This window comes from Chiloscyllium punctatum, chromosome 18 (genome assembly GCF_047496795.1).
Source record: "Chiloscyllium punctatum isolate Juve2018m chromosome 18, sChiPun1.3, whole genome shotgun sequence".
NCBI classification, from domain to species: Eukaryota; Metazoa; Chordata; class Chondrichthyes; order Orectolobiformes; family Hemiscylliidae; genus Chiloscyllium; species Chiloscyllium punctatum.
Window position 1 is genome coordinate 92,118,163 of NC_092756.1, and position 14,289 is coordinate 92,132,451.

Here is a 14,289-nt window from a genome sequence, read left to right on the forward strand (position 1 = left end):
TACCCGGGTCTAGGCTGCTGGGCCCACTCGGGTCTACACTGCTGGGCCTATTCAAGTCTGTGCTGCTGGACCCATTCATCACTGCCAATGCTGTCACAGGGACCAAGCGCTCCATGAAGCGGTAAGTAAAATAAAATTTTTAAAAATGATAGAAGAGAGAGAGAAAAATTGAAGAAATGAAAAGAAAAGCAAATGGATTGGGCAAGCCCTGGGTTCAGAGGCCCTGCTCTGTCACCATCTGTGAGGTGAGGGAAATACTAAACACCCCCAGCAAGTTGGAGACACTCGATTGCATTCTTCAATGCCGGTGGGCTCTTGCTGTGTGCCGGTTGTATGCTGTGGTTGCCTACAAGGCAAGCCTCGAAAGCTATTTGCTTCTGAACGTGGAAACATGACCCTTTTCCATCTGGAACAGAAACTGGAAATGCAGAGCAGGTCCAGCAGCCGCAGTGAAGATACTTTAGTCACTTACCATCAGAACTGGGCAAAGGTTAGAGACATCGCAGTTCTTAATCAAGTTCCTCCCAAAGTCGCTCACCATCCTGGCTCGGAAATCTGTCGCCGTTCCTTCGGTGTTGCTGGGTCAAAATCCTGGAGCTCCCTCTCTAACGGCATTGTGGGAGGACATACGCCCTAAGGAATGCTGCATTTCAGGGGGGACAGATCTCTGGGGCACTCAGGAATGGGCAACAGTTGGTGACTTCAACATCCCCGATCTGCGAAACCAACGTCCACTGAACGAATAAACAAAATAAAAGATCATATGACACAAGAGCAGAATGACCTGGCCTCCTCAGCCTTCTGTAGCAATGAATTCCATAGATCCATCATTCTCTGGCCGAAGAGGTCTCTCCTTATCTCCATTCCAACAGTCTTCCCTTTCCTCTAAGGCAATGTCCTCAGGTCCTACTCTCTCCTGCCTATGGAAACATCTACTCTGTGCAGGCCATTCAGTATTCTCTAAGCTTCAACTAGGTCCCCCGATCCTCTTAACGTGCATTGAGTATAAACCCAAAGTCGTCAAACGTTCTTGGGACTTGGGACACAGAGGGAAAAGAAAATTGTGGAAGGGTCTATGGTTGGGTGGAAGTTGGAGTGTATAACTTTACAAATGGGATTTCAGTGTAAGGCAAAAAGACAAATAAAGTAGACAGGCAGGAGGCTGGAAGAGCACAGCAAGGCAGGGAGCATCAAGAGGTGGAGAAGTCCAATGTTTCGGGTATAATCCTTCAAGTTGTCCACTTGGATTCCAACATCTGCAGTAATTTTGTCTCTGATTAAATAAATAAAAAAAGGGGGTTTGGAATTTAAATTCCCTTATTAAATCCTCAACTTTCTCCAATTCCGACCAAAGGTTTTTAACTTTAATATTTAAACATTTTTAAGACAGAGGTAGACAAAGGTCACTCTTAATGACCAAGGGGGTGAAAGACTTTTGGGAGGAACGTGGAGTTTAAAATCAGATCAGCCATGACCTTATTGAATGGAGCAACAAGCTCAAAGGACACAGTAGACAACTTTGTTCATATGACTGGAAGGCGTTCTCTCGCCACAGACCCTGTCAATCTACAGAGCACTTTTTCTTTGATTGTATTTCGGATTGACAATTTTTACCCTACTTGTCTCTGCAGAATCAGGAGCAATATACAAATATGCCACTAGGTGGGAGTAACTGACTGCTCTAGGACTCAAGACATCAAAGAATCTCATACCTTCAGAGATGGTGATGGGGAGGAGAGATAACAGGGAATAGAATGAGATTGAGTCTGATCTTGGCTTACTGAGACTGACTTGAATTCTGAGTGTAATAAATAAAGGCCTTCGTAGCAAGAGGAATTGAGTATAGGAGCAAAGAGGTCCTTCTGCAGCTGTACAAGGCCCTGGTGAGACCACACCTGGAGTATTGTACGCAGTTTTGGTCTCCAAATTTGAGGAAGGATATTCTGGCTATTGAGGGAGTGCAGTGTAGGTTCACGAGGTCAATTCCCGGAATGGCGGGACTATCATATGTTGAAAGATTGGAGCGACTGGACTTCTATACTTGAGTTTAGAAGGATGAAAGAGGATCTGATTGAGATGTATAAGATTATTAGAAGATTGGACACTCTGGAGGCAGGAAGCATGTTTCTGTTGATGGGTGAGTCCAGAACCAGAAGACACAGTTTAAACAAGGGGTAGGCCATTTAGAACAGAGTTGAGGAGTAACTTCTTCACTCAGAGAGTGGTGGGTGTATGGAATGCTCTGCCCCAGAAGGCAGTGGACGCCATGTCTCTGAATACTTTCAAGAAAGAGATGGATAGAGCTATTAAAGAGAGTGGAATCAAGGGTTATGGGATAAGGCAGGAACAGGATACTGATTGTGAATGATCAGCCATGGTCATAATGAATGGTGGTGCTGGTTCGAAGGGCCGAATGGCCTACTCCTGCACCTACTGCCTATTATCTATTAATAACAAGGTTTTTGTAGATTGGTCCAGAACTTTCCTAGCTGTACTCAGTGGGGGAAGTGGTGCAGAAGGAATGTCACTGGACTAGTTGAGTAGATTGGGCCTGTACTCATTGGAATTTAGAAGACTGAGAGGTCACCTTATTAAAACATGCAAGGTTCTTCGGGGAATTGACAGGGTGGATGTTGTTTCTTCCCGACCGTGTGGAAGGACATCACTTAGCCCATCGAGTCCACACCGACCCCATAACCCTACATTTCTCATGGCTAACTCTTTAGACTGCGAGAGGAAATCCACGCAGACACGGGGAGAACGTGCAAACTCCACACAGTCACTCGATGCTAGAATTGAACTCGCGTCCCTGGTACTGAGAGGCAGCGGTGCTAACCACTGAGCCTCCCTGTTCTTATGGGAGAGTCTAAGACTAGAGGGCATGCTCCCAGAGTAAGGGGTCACCCACTTAAGACATAGATATGGGGGGATTTCTTCTCTCAGCAGATGGTGATAGTGTAGAGTTCTTTACCTCAGAGTGCTTTAGAGGCTGCATCATGAAGTATATTCAAGGCTGAGCTGGCGAGACTTTTAACCAGGAAAGGAATCAAGGGAAAAGTGGAGTTGAGAATTATCATATTGGCCATGATGTCATTGAATGGTGGAGTGGTGTTGATGGGCTGAATGGCCTACTTCTGCTGTAATGTATTTGGTGTCTGTTCCACCCGTGTGTGGATCACGATTGCTTGCTATGCGTTGATGCTGGTTAAGTTTTCTTTCTCCGTGTTTCTGGAACAGGCTCTTTCCCCTGAGTTTTGTCAACATCTCCATCCATGATGTCTATAACCGGCGTCTCCGTCTGAAGCTGGCCAATGGGAGGGCTTTCTACCTGCAGCTGTACGTCCACCCCGAGTGTGAGAACGAAGTGTTTGAGCGCTGGATGAAACTGGTGACCCTCCTGCACACCAACCCTGAGGAGGTGTACGGCTACGAAGCGGTGACACCGGAGATCGAGTGCATCCTGGAGCAGGCCAGTCTGGAGACCTCAGTCACCACGCTCTCTGACTGGCAGCTGGAGCCACCAGAGATGTCGCCGGTAGGTGATGCGCTTGGTTCGGAGCAAGTGGGGCTGGGGAGGGGGGGTGGGGGGGTGCATCGGGGTGGGCTCAGCTTCCTGCCCCCTGGCAGTGCCCTTTCTGCATGGGGCATCTCTCAGTGAGAGGCTGTGACCATTGAGAAGGTGAGGCTGAGGCTACTCTCAAACCAACTGTGGTCTTACTGAGCACTGGAGCAGGCTCGAGGGGCCGAATGCCCTCCTCCTTCTCCTCAGTTGTATGTTCATGGGTATCGGATAACTACTTCACAGGGAGTTCCAGCTGGACAGCTCCTTCCTGGGCCCACTTTCCTCTCACATGTCTCCCAGCTCTCCTGACAGGTGTAATGGCAATGCACCTGGAGCAGCATATCAGTGGTATTGGATGTGAGGTTCAAGTCCCACCAGAGCCGCTGCTGGACTATAAATTCAATCAATGACCTTTATAAATCTTGTGGTAGTGTCCCGACCTCTGAGTCAGGAGTCCCCGGTTTAAGTCCCAGCTGCTCCAGATTGATTAGAAATAATCTGGAACTGAAAGGTCTTCCAGGTAATGGTGACCATCACAGCTGTCGTTTTTTTTTGTTGTTGTGAAGAATCTATCTTGTTCAGGGAAGGAAATCTGCCCTCCTGTCCTGGTCTGGTCTATGTGTGACTCACATACGTAGATCGTCAGTGACGTGGTCGATTCCTAACTGCCCTCTGAAACAGCCCAGCAAAGGAAGGGCTTCAACTGTTGGCCCAGCCTGGTGATACTCACAGGAAAGAATATCCCTCGCGCAGGAACCTATGCCTCCAGAGTTGAATTCCATCAGCCCTTCCCAATTCCTTCATTCCCCTTGTCCAATCCTCTCCTCGTCGCTCTGTCCATCCGACCTTATCTACTTTTCTACACAATATATTTCCCTCTCCTCCTTTCCCATTCCTTCCAACCTCACCTCTTGCCCTCTCTTTCTCTCTCTCTCTTTCTCTCCCTTCCCCTTCGGTAAGTTGTCCCAGGCCAATCCTGAGGGAGTGTAGCCTGTCGGATGTGCCATCTTTCCACTTTCTGAAGGAGGGGCTGCTTTGAAGAAGAGCCCAGGAATTATTCCTGCATTCCTGACCAGTATTTATCAGTCACTGCAAACACTGCAGAAAGCAAAGCTGATCTGATTGCTCCCTCACTGCTGTTCATGGGAGCTTGCTGTGTTGCAATTGACAGCTCTGTTTCCTACAATTCAACTTCCAACCCATGGCTATTAAACATATTAAACATTTCATCCCCTGTTAATATTATCTGCTTGTTGGAGAGCTGTCATGGGTTCCATCAAGAGGTGAAACTCCTTCTACAGTCATACAGCATGGGCACAGACCCTTCAGTCCAAACAGTCCACGCCAAATATAATCCCAAACTAAACTATCCCACCTGCCTGCTCCTGGCCCATATCCCTCTAAACCTTTCCCAGTCATGTACTTATCAGGTATCTTTTATACGTTATAATTATGCTCACATCCACCACTGCTTCAGGAGGTTCATTCTGTGTAAAAAGTTGCCCCTCGTGTCTTTTTTAAATCTCTCCCCTCTCACCTTAAAAATATGTCCCTAGTCTTGAAATCCCTCGTCATCGGGAAAATGACAACTACCATTAATCCTGTCCATACCCTTCAAAGGAAGTGCCCACATCCAAGGTCTTGGTGCCAATAGTTTTACTGCTTTATTTCTGCCCTTTACTTGTCAATCATGTCTTGTGTGCACTGTCTGTACATTGGTCCTTAGCTCATTGTCAACTAATAGAATAGAATCCCTGAAGTGTGGAAACAGGCCCTTCAGCCCAACAAGTCCACACTGGCCCTCTGAAGAGTAACCCACCCAGACCCATTCTCTTACATTTACCCCTGATTAATGCACCTAACCTACACATCGCTGAACACTATGAGTAATTTAGCGTGGCCAATCCCCCCTAACCTGAACATCTTTAGACTGTGGGAGGAAACCAGAGCACCTGGAGGAAACCCATGCAGACATAGGGAGAATGTGCAGACAGCCGCCCGAGGCTGGAATCGAACCTGGATCCCTGGCACTGTGAGGCAGCAGTGCTAACCACTGAGCCACTGTGCCACCCATATTTCATCCTGAGGTGTTTTCCAGTATAACCATCAGCAGACAATGAGCTAAGGACCAGTCAGTGCTGGTCTGTTCAAAAACATAAATTGCTGGAAAAACTCAGCAGGTCTGGCAGTGTCTATGGAAAGAGAAATGGAGTTAACGTTTCAGGTCCAATGAACTTCTTCAGAACTGAAGAAGAGTGACCAGACCTCCAGACCTGAAACTTTAATTCTGATTTCTCTCCACAGATGCTGCCGGACCTGATGAGCTTTTCCATCACCTGCAGTTCAAGAGTCATACAGCACGAGTTGGTCCAACTCATCCAGACATTCCAATCTGACCTTGTCCCCTTTCCCAGCATTTGACCCACATCCCTCTAAACCCTTCCCATTCATGTACCCATCCAGATACCTTTTACATGATGTAATTGTACCAGCCTCCATCACTTTCTCTGGCAGCTCATTACAAACACACACACAAACACAAACACACACACACACAAACACACAGACACATAAACACACACACACATAAACACACACACACACACACAAACACACACACACACAAACACACACACATAAACACACACACACACAAACACACACACACAAACACACACACACACACGCACACACACACACACGCACAAACACACACACACATAAACACACACACACACATAAACACACACACACATAAACACACACACACAAACACACACACACAAACACACACACACACACACACATAAACACACACACATAAACACACACACACATAAACACACACACACACAAACACACACACACAAACACACACATAAACAAACACAAACACATAAACACACACACACACACACACACACATCACCCTCTGTGTGAAAATGTTGCCCTTTAGGTCCCTTTTAAATCTTTGCCCTCTCATCCTAAACCTATGCCCTCTAGATTAGGACTCCCCCCAAATTAGGAAAAAGGCTGTGACTATTCACCCTATCCATGTCCCTCATGATTTTATAAACCCACCTCCACATTCTTTGGTGTAGTGCTGGTCTGTCCTTGCCCTGCGAGCTCAGGGGCAGTTTAGGGAGCTAGGGCCACAGTCTACATTGACTGAAATGAGAACTGAACCTGTGCCTTGTGGCATTGTGCTGAACCAGGCGCTACCCAGGTAAGCGATCTTTCCCCTCTCCCCGTGTCCCGCAGGAACTCCTTATTGCTTTTCTCCCAGACAGCAACACAATCATTTGCCTCTCCCTGTTGCTGTGTTCTCCTCCTCCTCCTCCTCACCGCTGCAGGGCATGAGGGAGTACTACGAGGCAAGTCGGGCGAGCAGCAAGAAGAGTAAGCAGAGCAAGAAGAGCAAGAAGAGCAAGCAGAGTGACAAGAGTGAGAAGACCGACTGCAGTGAGAGGACCCAAAGCAAGAGAGAGGGAAGTGATGACGAGAGCTTGCCTGACTTCGACCGTGAGCAGGAACCCTGGCCTCCTGTTGAACCGTGGGTATTCCCATCCAAAGCCTAGAATTCAAGCTGGCTCAGTTGGGGAGGGGAGGGTGGGCACCCTTTGTGACCGACTCCGAGGGGGATAGTTTGAAGTCCCACTCCAGCGACCCGGGCAGGAAGACTCCAGATTCAGGGAGCACTTTGCACCCACCGTTTCGCTGATGAAATGTTAAACTGGGAATTGCACACCTGCCCCCCCCCCTGCCAAAACCCCAGGTGGATCTTTGCAGAGTAACCCAGTACCTGTCCCCAGGTTACTGGTAGATGCTTGTCCATTAATCCAATTGGTGATCTGGTTATTCTCTGGCTCCTGTTGATGGGAGCTTCCTGTGCACCAATTAGCTGCCACCTCTCTTGACACAACAAGGCGGGGCAAAGTTTGAAACCATGAGGTTGTGAAAGGTGCTATATAAATGCGTTGCATTTTTTTACCTCCGCTTCAACTGCACTTTGGTGAGGAGAGGGTTCCAGTGAGGGGTGGGGGTTGAGTGGGGCAGTCTTGCGAGAGAGGGTTGACTGCTATGAGAGTTCTGGTGCCCACTCTTAAGTGGCAGTGATGGGAGGGGTTTTTCGACAGGGGTTGGTGATGGTTCCTTCTGCTGACTTCTTTTTGCCAGTAAATTCCAACACCACTTTGAACGATCAGAAGTGATTCCTGGCATCTGTGCATCCCATTGAGATCAGCAGTTAGCCCTCAACCCTTGACTTCGTTACAGACACATTGAGTCATACAGCATGGAAACAGACCCTTCAGTCCAACCAGTCCATGCCAACCATAATCCCAAACTGAACGAGTGCCACCTGGCTGCATTTGGCCCATATCCCTCTAACCTTTCTCTTTTACGTACTTATCCAAATGTCTTGCCTTAGATTACATCTGATCTCTCTCTTAAATCCATTCCAGTTCTGCCACTATTTGCCGAGCAAACAAAAAATCTAACACATAAAAGATTTGACCGTGAGACTCTGCGCGGAAACTACAAACAGGGCAATTTGAATTCTTCAGAGAACCAGCCCCTCAACAGTGTAACTTGTGATTAAGTGTTCTCTGGATGTTCCTGTAACATACAGGCATCAAAATAAGAGAATGAGTCTGAATCTTACACAGCAGCTGAGGAGTCAGAGCTCAGAGGATGAGAAATTATTGTCCCATTCCACTGCTGCCTTTGTCAACTCCCAAATCCAACTCCACACTCCTGGCATCAATCTGACCAATAATGGAGTCAACTGGCTACCTGGACAGAGAGAGAGAGAAAATAGTGATAGAGAGAGAAGAGCGACAGAGAGAGGGAGAGTGAGAGCGACAGAGGGGAGAGAGAGATAGGGGAAAGTTGGGAGTTTCTGTGATACACTGCACATTTTACCTGCATGTTGTGGCCCAGACTTGGGGATAGTGATAGTAGAGGCTCCAATTTTCTCTCCATCAATTGGCTGGCGAAGAACCTTTCCCGTCTTACTGCATACCGTTGGCATGGGTTGGATGGATTTGATGGTTGACATTCTGTGGTAGGCCACATCGTGAATTCACCTTCCTTGTTCCTGGAGTGAGACCCAACCCTTGAGTTTCTGGTTCAGAGACAGGGATGGTATCCTACTTCACCATGAGCCCTCTTGGCCTTAAAATGTTGAATATGGATACTACCAACTAGGGGCTATAGGTCCAGGAATTAAATTGAGGCTCGCCATAGCAGATTTACCGCTGGGAATTCACATTCTGGGATGGCTTTAGTCCAGATCCAGAAATTTAACAGAAATGGTCAACGTTATAAGGTTTTGGTAGATTAAATAAAGAGACACTGTTTTCACTGAGGGAAGGATTCATAACCAAAGGGAACAGATTGAAAGCTAATTGCCAGTAGAACCAGTGCAATGGAAGGTTTGAGTTAGAAGGGGAGGCTGGATGGGCTGGGACATTTTTCACTGGAGTGTAGGAGGTTGAGGGGTGACCTTGTAGAGGTTTGTAAAATCATGAGGGGCATAGATAAGGAGGATGGCAGGTGTCTTTTCCTTAGGGTGAGAGATTTCAAGACGGTGGGGGATATTTGATAAAGAGAGAGGAGAGAGATTTAAACAAGGGGCAGGTTTTGTTTTTACACAAGAGTGGTTCGTATTTGGGGGAATGAACTTCCAGAGGAAGTGGTACAATTACAACATTTAGAAGACATTTGGCTCAGTACGTGAATAGGAAATGTCTGGAGGGATATGGGCCAAGTGCAGGCAGGTGCTAATGGTTGAGTTTGGGATTATAGTCAGCATGGATTGGTTGGACTGAAGGGTCTGTTTCCGTGCTGTATGACTGTATAACTCTACAATGGGGAGAAAATATTTCCTGCATCATGTTGTTGTGGTCTGCAACTCACAGCCTGGAAAAGCAGTGGAAGCAGATTCAATCGGGACTTCCAAAAGATAATTGGATCATTGCTTAAACTCTGTGCAGAGTTAAGGGGAAAGAGCAAGAGGAGTGCAACTAATCAATAGCCCCAGTTTGCCCAAGTGCTAAGCCAGTGTCAATGGGCTGAATGGCCTCAACCTGCGCTATCGGATGTTGGTGAACACACTGCTACTGATCATTCGAGAAATAGTCATTCTGTTACCGTGGACAAATCCCCTTCTCTGACCCTCTGACCTTTCCAATTAAACTCACAGGTTGTGATCTTCCCTTAAGCCTTGTTCATGGATTGTGTGGTGAATTTAACGGTTGACAATAGATGCCATGCTCCCAACTTACCCCCAACTTTTATGGTTTGTTCCACAGGCCAAAGAAAGAGAAGAAAAATCGAGGTATGGCATTGGATTCACAGGCTGACCATGAGATCCTCTTGTTTTGGGTAAAATAGGAGCGGGTATCAGAGAGGGCTGGAGGGATGCTGGGGTTAGGGGTTGGGGGTGGGATGGTGACGATGGTTGCTGGGTTAGGTTCTCCTGGTGTTCTTCCTCCTGGGGAGTAAGGCTGGGATTTTTCAGGAGTGGGTATTTCCCACCCCAGCTTAGCACGTCCCTCCCGATGTCGGATGTCCCATGGCTATTCCTAGTGTGAGGGGTGATCCAGTAAGAGCCTGTATCCCCAGAACATTGACCCGGGCCTCTGCATCATTGGTCAAGTGACATTACCACTGAGCCACTGTTCCCCTGGAGCATTGGGACAGTCCACAAATAACAGGAACTGCGGGTAAAGGTTTCAGCTGCTAATTAACTGATACATTGGTTGATCGGGTGATGTTATGGGGGTCAAAATGCACTGTCACAGTAGCGGAGAAATTATATATGACAGGATTGAAGGGTATGGTGTGAAAATGGGAACAGGATACCAAGTTGGATGATCAACCCTGATCGTATTGAATGACAGAACAGGCTCAAGGGGCCGAATGGTCTACTTTTGCTCCTATTGTCTATGTTTCCATGTGGTTGGAAGTTCAACTCAGAGTTAAGCCGTCTTTATCCATTCGTGGTATGTGGGTGTGACTGAATAGGCCAGCATGGGATATCCAGCCCTAATTGAGAAGGTAGTGGTCAACTGCCTTCTTGAATCACCACAGTCCTGAGGGGTAGGGACATGCGCAGTGCAGTGAGGGAGGGCGTTCCCAGAATTTGACACAGTGACAGTGAAGAATTGGTGTTACAGTTCCAAGTTGGGAGCATGTGTGGCTTTGGAGTGGAACTTGCACCTGCAGCCCTCACCCTTTCCAATTATAGAAGTCACAGTTTCAGAATGTGAGATCAAGGTCGTCGAGCTTCTTGAGTGTTGTTGGAGCTGCACCCATCTGGGCAAGAGGGGAGTATTCCATCACACTCCTGACTTTATAGCCACCGGCTCAATTTCTCTCCACGACAACTGTCTAAGGTGATCCAAGATTGTAGCACTTTCTGAGTTAAGGTTTTGAGTCCAACATGACAAAGTGAAGAGTCATACCAGACTCAAAACATTAACTCTGTTTCTCTCTCTCCACAGATACTGCCCATTCCTGCTGAGTTTCTCCACTTCTTTCTGTTTTTATTTCAGATTTCTGGCATCTGTAGTATTTTTACCTTCCCTCTGAAATGGCGTCTCAAGCCTCTCGGTTCAGGGGCAATTAGGGATAGGCAACAAATGCCAACTTTGCCAGTGATGCCCATGTCCCGTGAATGAATTAAGAAACAAATTAGAATGTAATTCCTGATTGTGTATTGAATATGAAACCATTGAGTTCGCGGCCTTCTTTGACTTGCTGAGCAGTCTGTTTGCTTGAATTGGCAGGAAAGTCAATAGGTTTCAACTTCTTTAACAAGGGATCGAAAGAGAAGCTAATGGATAAGGAACATCAATCTCAAAAAGCCAAGGCAGCACCACCACCATCTCCCACAGTCCAAGACCAAGAGAAAGAGTCAAAGGCGATGCTTGAGAAAGAGGGTAAAGGTGACAGGAACAAAACAAAGTCGAAACAGAAGGACAAATCCAAGGGCAAGGAAGACAAGGGGGATAAAGAGAAGAAGAAACAGAAGACGAAGGAGGATAAGGAGAAGCAGAAAGCAGACAGGCAGCAGGAGAAAGAGAGGCAACAGAGGGAAAAGGAGGAGAAGAAGCAGAAACAGAAGGAAAGCATGAAGCAGAAAGGCAAGGATGACAAGAGAGGGCAGGAAAAAGACAAGCGGCAGCGGGAGAAGGAAGAGAGGCAGCAGAAAAAGGAGACCAAGCAGCGGGAGAAGGAGGAGAAGAAGCAGCGAGAGCTGGCAGACAAGAAGGGGAAGGACGACAAACGCGGGAAGGAGAAAGAGAAGAGGCAACGGGGGAATGAAGACAAGAAGCAGAAAGACAAGAAGAAACAAGGCAAACCATCAGCTTCCAAGTCCAAAGAGAAAGTGGATGGATGAGATATCGACGGCTCATGGCAGGAGTTGAGAGCAAGAGTAGGGAAAAGACTGGAAGATGATAAGAGTTATCGAATGGATGAAGAGAATCCACAACAGAGGTGAATGGCTGGTGTCTAAATGTATTAGAATGGATCTCATACCTTCAGGTGAACTGGGAATAAAATACTTCCTTGCAATTTATTTTGGTTTTGACAAAGGTTAAAGGTCAAACTCCCCAAATACTTCCTTGTGATTTAAATTCAAAATTCACCCATTTTATTGGGAGAAACCTCGATGTAAGTCCTCCATGTGGGTTGGCTGAGAGATACATGAGCAGCTCTCCCAGCAACTTTCCAATATCTCGCTGTTCCTCTGACACGCTTTTCCCTGGTGTGATCAAATTGGTTTGTTACATTACTTCCTGTTGTGGGAGCAATTGGTCAAAGACTTTAGATTAAAAAAAAGAAGTATCTTTCAAATCCTACTTTTTACTTCATTCTTGTGTGCAGTTTTATTCAAGGACAAATAAAACAGGACAACAAACCTGGATCCCTCTTTCCATGCGGGCAGAAAAGCTTCTGAAGTGTTTCAGAATCCCCCTGAAATTCCCAATGGTTTGTCTTCCCTTTATCCCACCCCCTTCCTGCCTCATCACCACAAACCTTACCCCTCATTCCGCTGAAAGTATTGAGTTTTCCTTAATTTCAGGCACAATGTCAAACCTATCCCTCTGTGTGTGAAAGATCCCAGGAGAACAGCAGGACGTGAGGGGACAGCTTGTAAAATTTCTTGGTTGGCCTTCCCACTGCTGTCCTGCCTTGTCTGCCATGTTACGATAGCACAGGCCGGCTCACCTGCCCTTGACTCAACTCAGGCCCACAAATTGGGCAATTAATGGCCCATTAAAGGTGTTTTCCCACCCACCTGCCCTCAGTCCTGACGCTTGTAGGAGTGAGTTCAAGGATGAAGGGGATGTTGCCCTCCTAATGAATGGTGGGGGGGGGGGGGGGTGAGGGTGTCACCTTGCTCAACAACTTCCTCCTCTCAGGCGATGCAACCCCTACCAAGGTCTGCACCCCTTATGGAAGTGACCACCATTCCCCCCCCACCTCCCCGCTCCCCCCCCCACCCCACCCCCCCCCACCCCCCACCAACCCTCAGCTTCTCCATCCTGACCACCAGCTCTGGGTCCTCAGCTCCCAATGGCTCATGTTAGTCCAGCCAAACTGCCCTGATCCTGAGGCCTGGGGCAGTACTATGGGACAGCCTGCATGGAATTCCCATCTCCAGGTAATTCATGTTCCTTAAGCATTAAGCGGATGCAAGTTAGTCAATATTGGTGAGGAAGGGGTGGGCGTAGTGTTAGATGCTGACTCCTCAGGTGATGAAACAGCAAACTTCACTATCCAAAAACACCCTCTGCAGTGCTACTGAAGGTCTGTTGGGTGGTGGTTGAGTCACACTGGCACCAAGTCTCCAGAGTGAGGGGAGTTCAGGGAGTGGCAGTGAGCTTTTGGACCTGCAGGTAAATTGGAGAGTGGATGGGGTATATCAGATCCGAGACCTAACACGCTTTCTCACACCCCCATGCTCTTTTTCACACATGATCACTCAGTGTCTGTGAGCCTTGGGAAGTGGAGGATGGGAGAGAATATCAGGTTTGACTTACTCTGTGGAAATCTGAAACACTCTCCCAGAGAAAGGGTACGGGTGTGTTGTGGTAGGAAGTCAATTGAAGTGTTCCAAACTGTGATTGACATGTTTCTGAGGTGAGGGTGGTGAAGGTTGATCGAAGCTGGCTAAATGGAGTTGAAGTACAGTGGATGTAATGGTGAGACTAGGTGGAGGGGCAGAATGTACTCCTTCAGTTCCAATGTGTGACTTCAGACTGGTTAAATGTAACGGCTTGGCATTCTGGTCAATATACAATGGCAGCAACCATGAAGTTATTAAATTGTCATAAGCAGCCACCAGCCTTGAGAAGATCCTTTTGGGAAGGAAATCTGTGGTCCTTACTCAGACTGGACCTAGAAGTGTTTCCAACCCTACAGTCCGGTCTAAACTGACCTCTAAAGGGACTGAGAAAATCATTTTAGTTGGTTTGGTATCAGCCTTCTGAACTAATTGGAAGGCAATGGCCTGGTGGTACTATCACTGGACTGTTAATCCAGAGACATAGCTGATCTCCCAGGATCTGGGTTCGAATCCCTACACGGCAGATGGTGGAATGTGAATTCAACAACAAAAAAAGAAATCTGGAATTGAGTCTGATGGTGACCATGAATTCATTGTTGATTGGTGGGAAAACCAATCTGGTTCACTAATGTCTTTCAGGAGGAGA

The 14,289-nt window shown here is 47.3% G+C and overlaps 1 protein-coding gene across 7 annotated transcripts in view; it reads left to right on the forward strand.

Annotated features, from left to right (window-relative positions):
• Positions 1–12,410, forward strand: part of LOC140489329 (uncharacterized) — a 143,355-nt gene extending 130,945 nt beyond the window's left edge. For all 7 annotated transcript variants that reach the window (XM_072588763.1, XM_072588764.1, XM_072588762.1 and 4 more), the window contains 4 exons: positions 3,238–3,535; positions 6,916–7,115; positions 9,877–9,902; positions 11,356–12,410. In XM_072588763.1, the coding sequence (XP_072444864.1) occupies positions 3,238–3,535; positions 6,916–7,115; positions 9,877–9,902; positions 11,356–11,969 (1,138 nt within the window). In that variant the 3' untranslated portion in view covers positions 11,970–12,410. The remainder of the gene's footprint in view (positions 1–3,237; positions 3,536–6,915; positions 7,116–9,876; positions 9,903–11,355) is intronic.
• Positions 12,411–14,289: the final 1,879 nt, after the last annotated feature.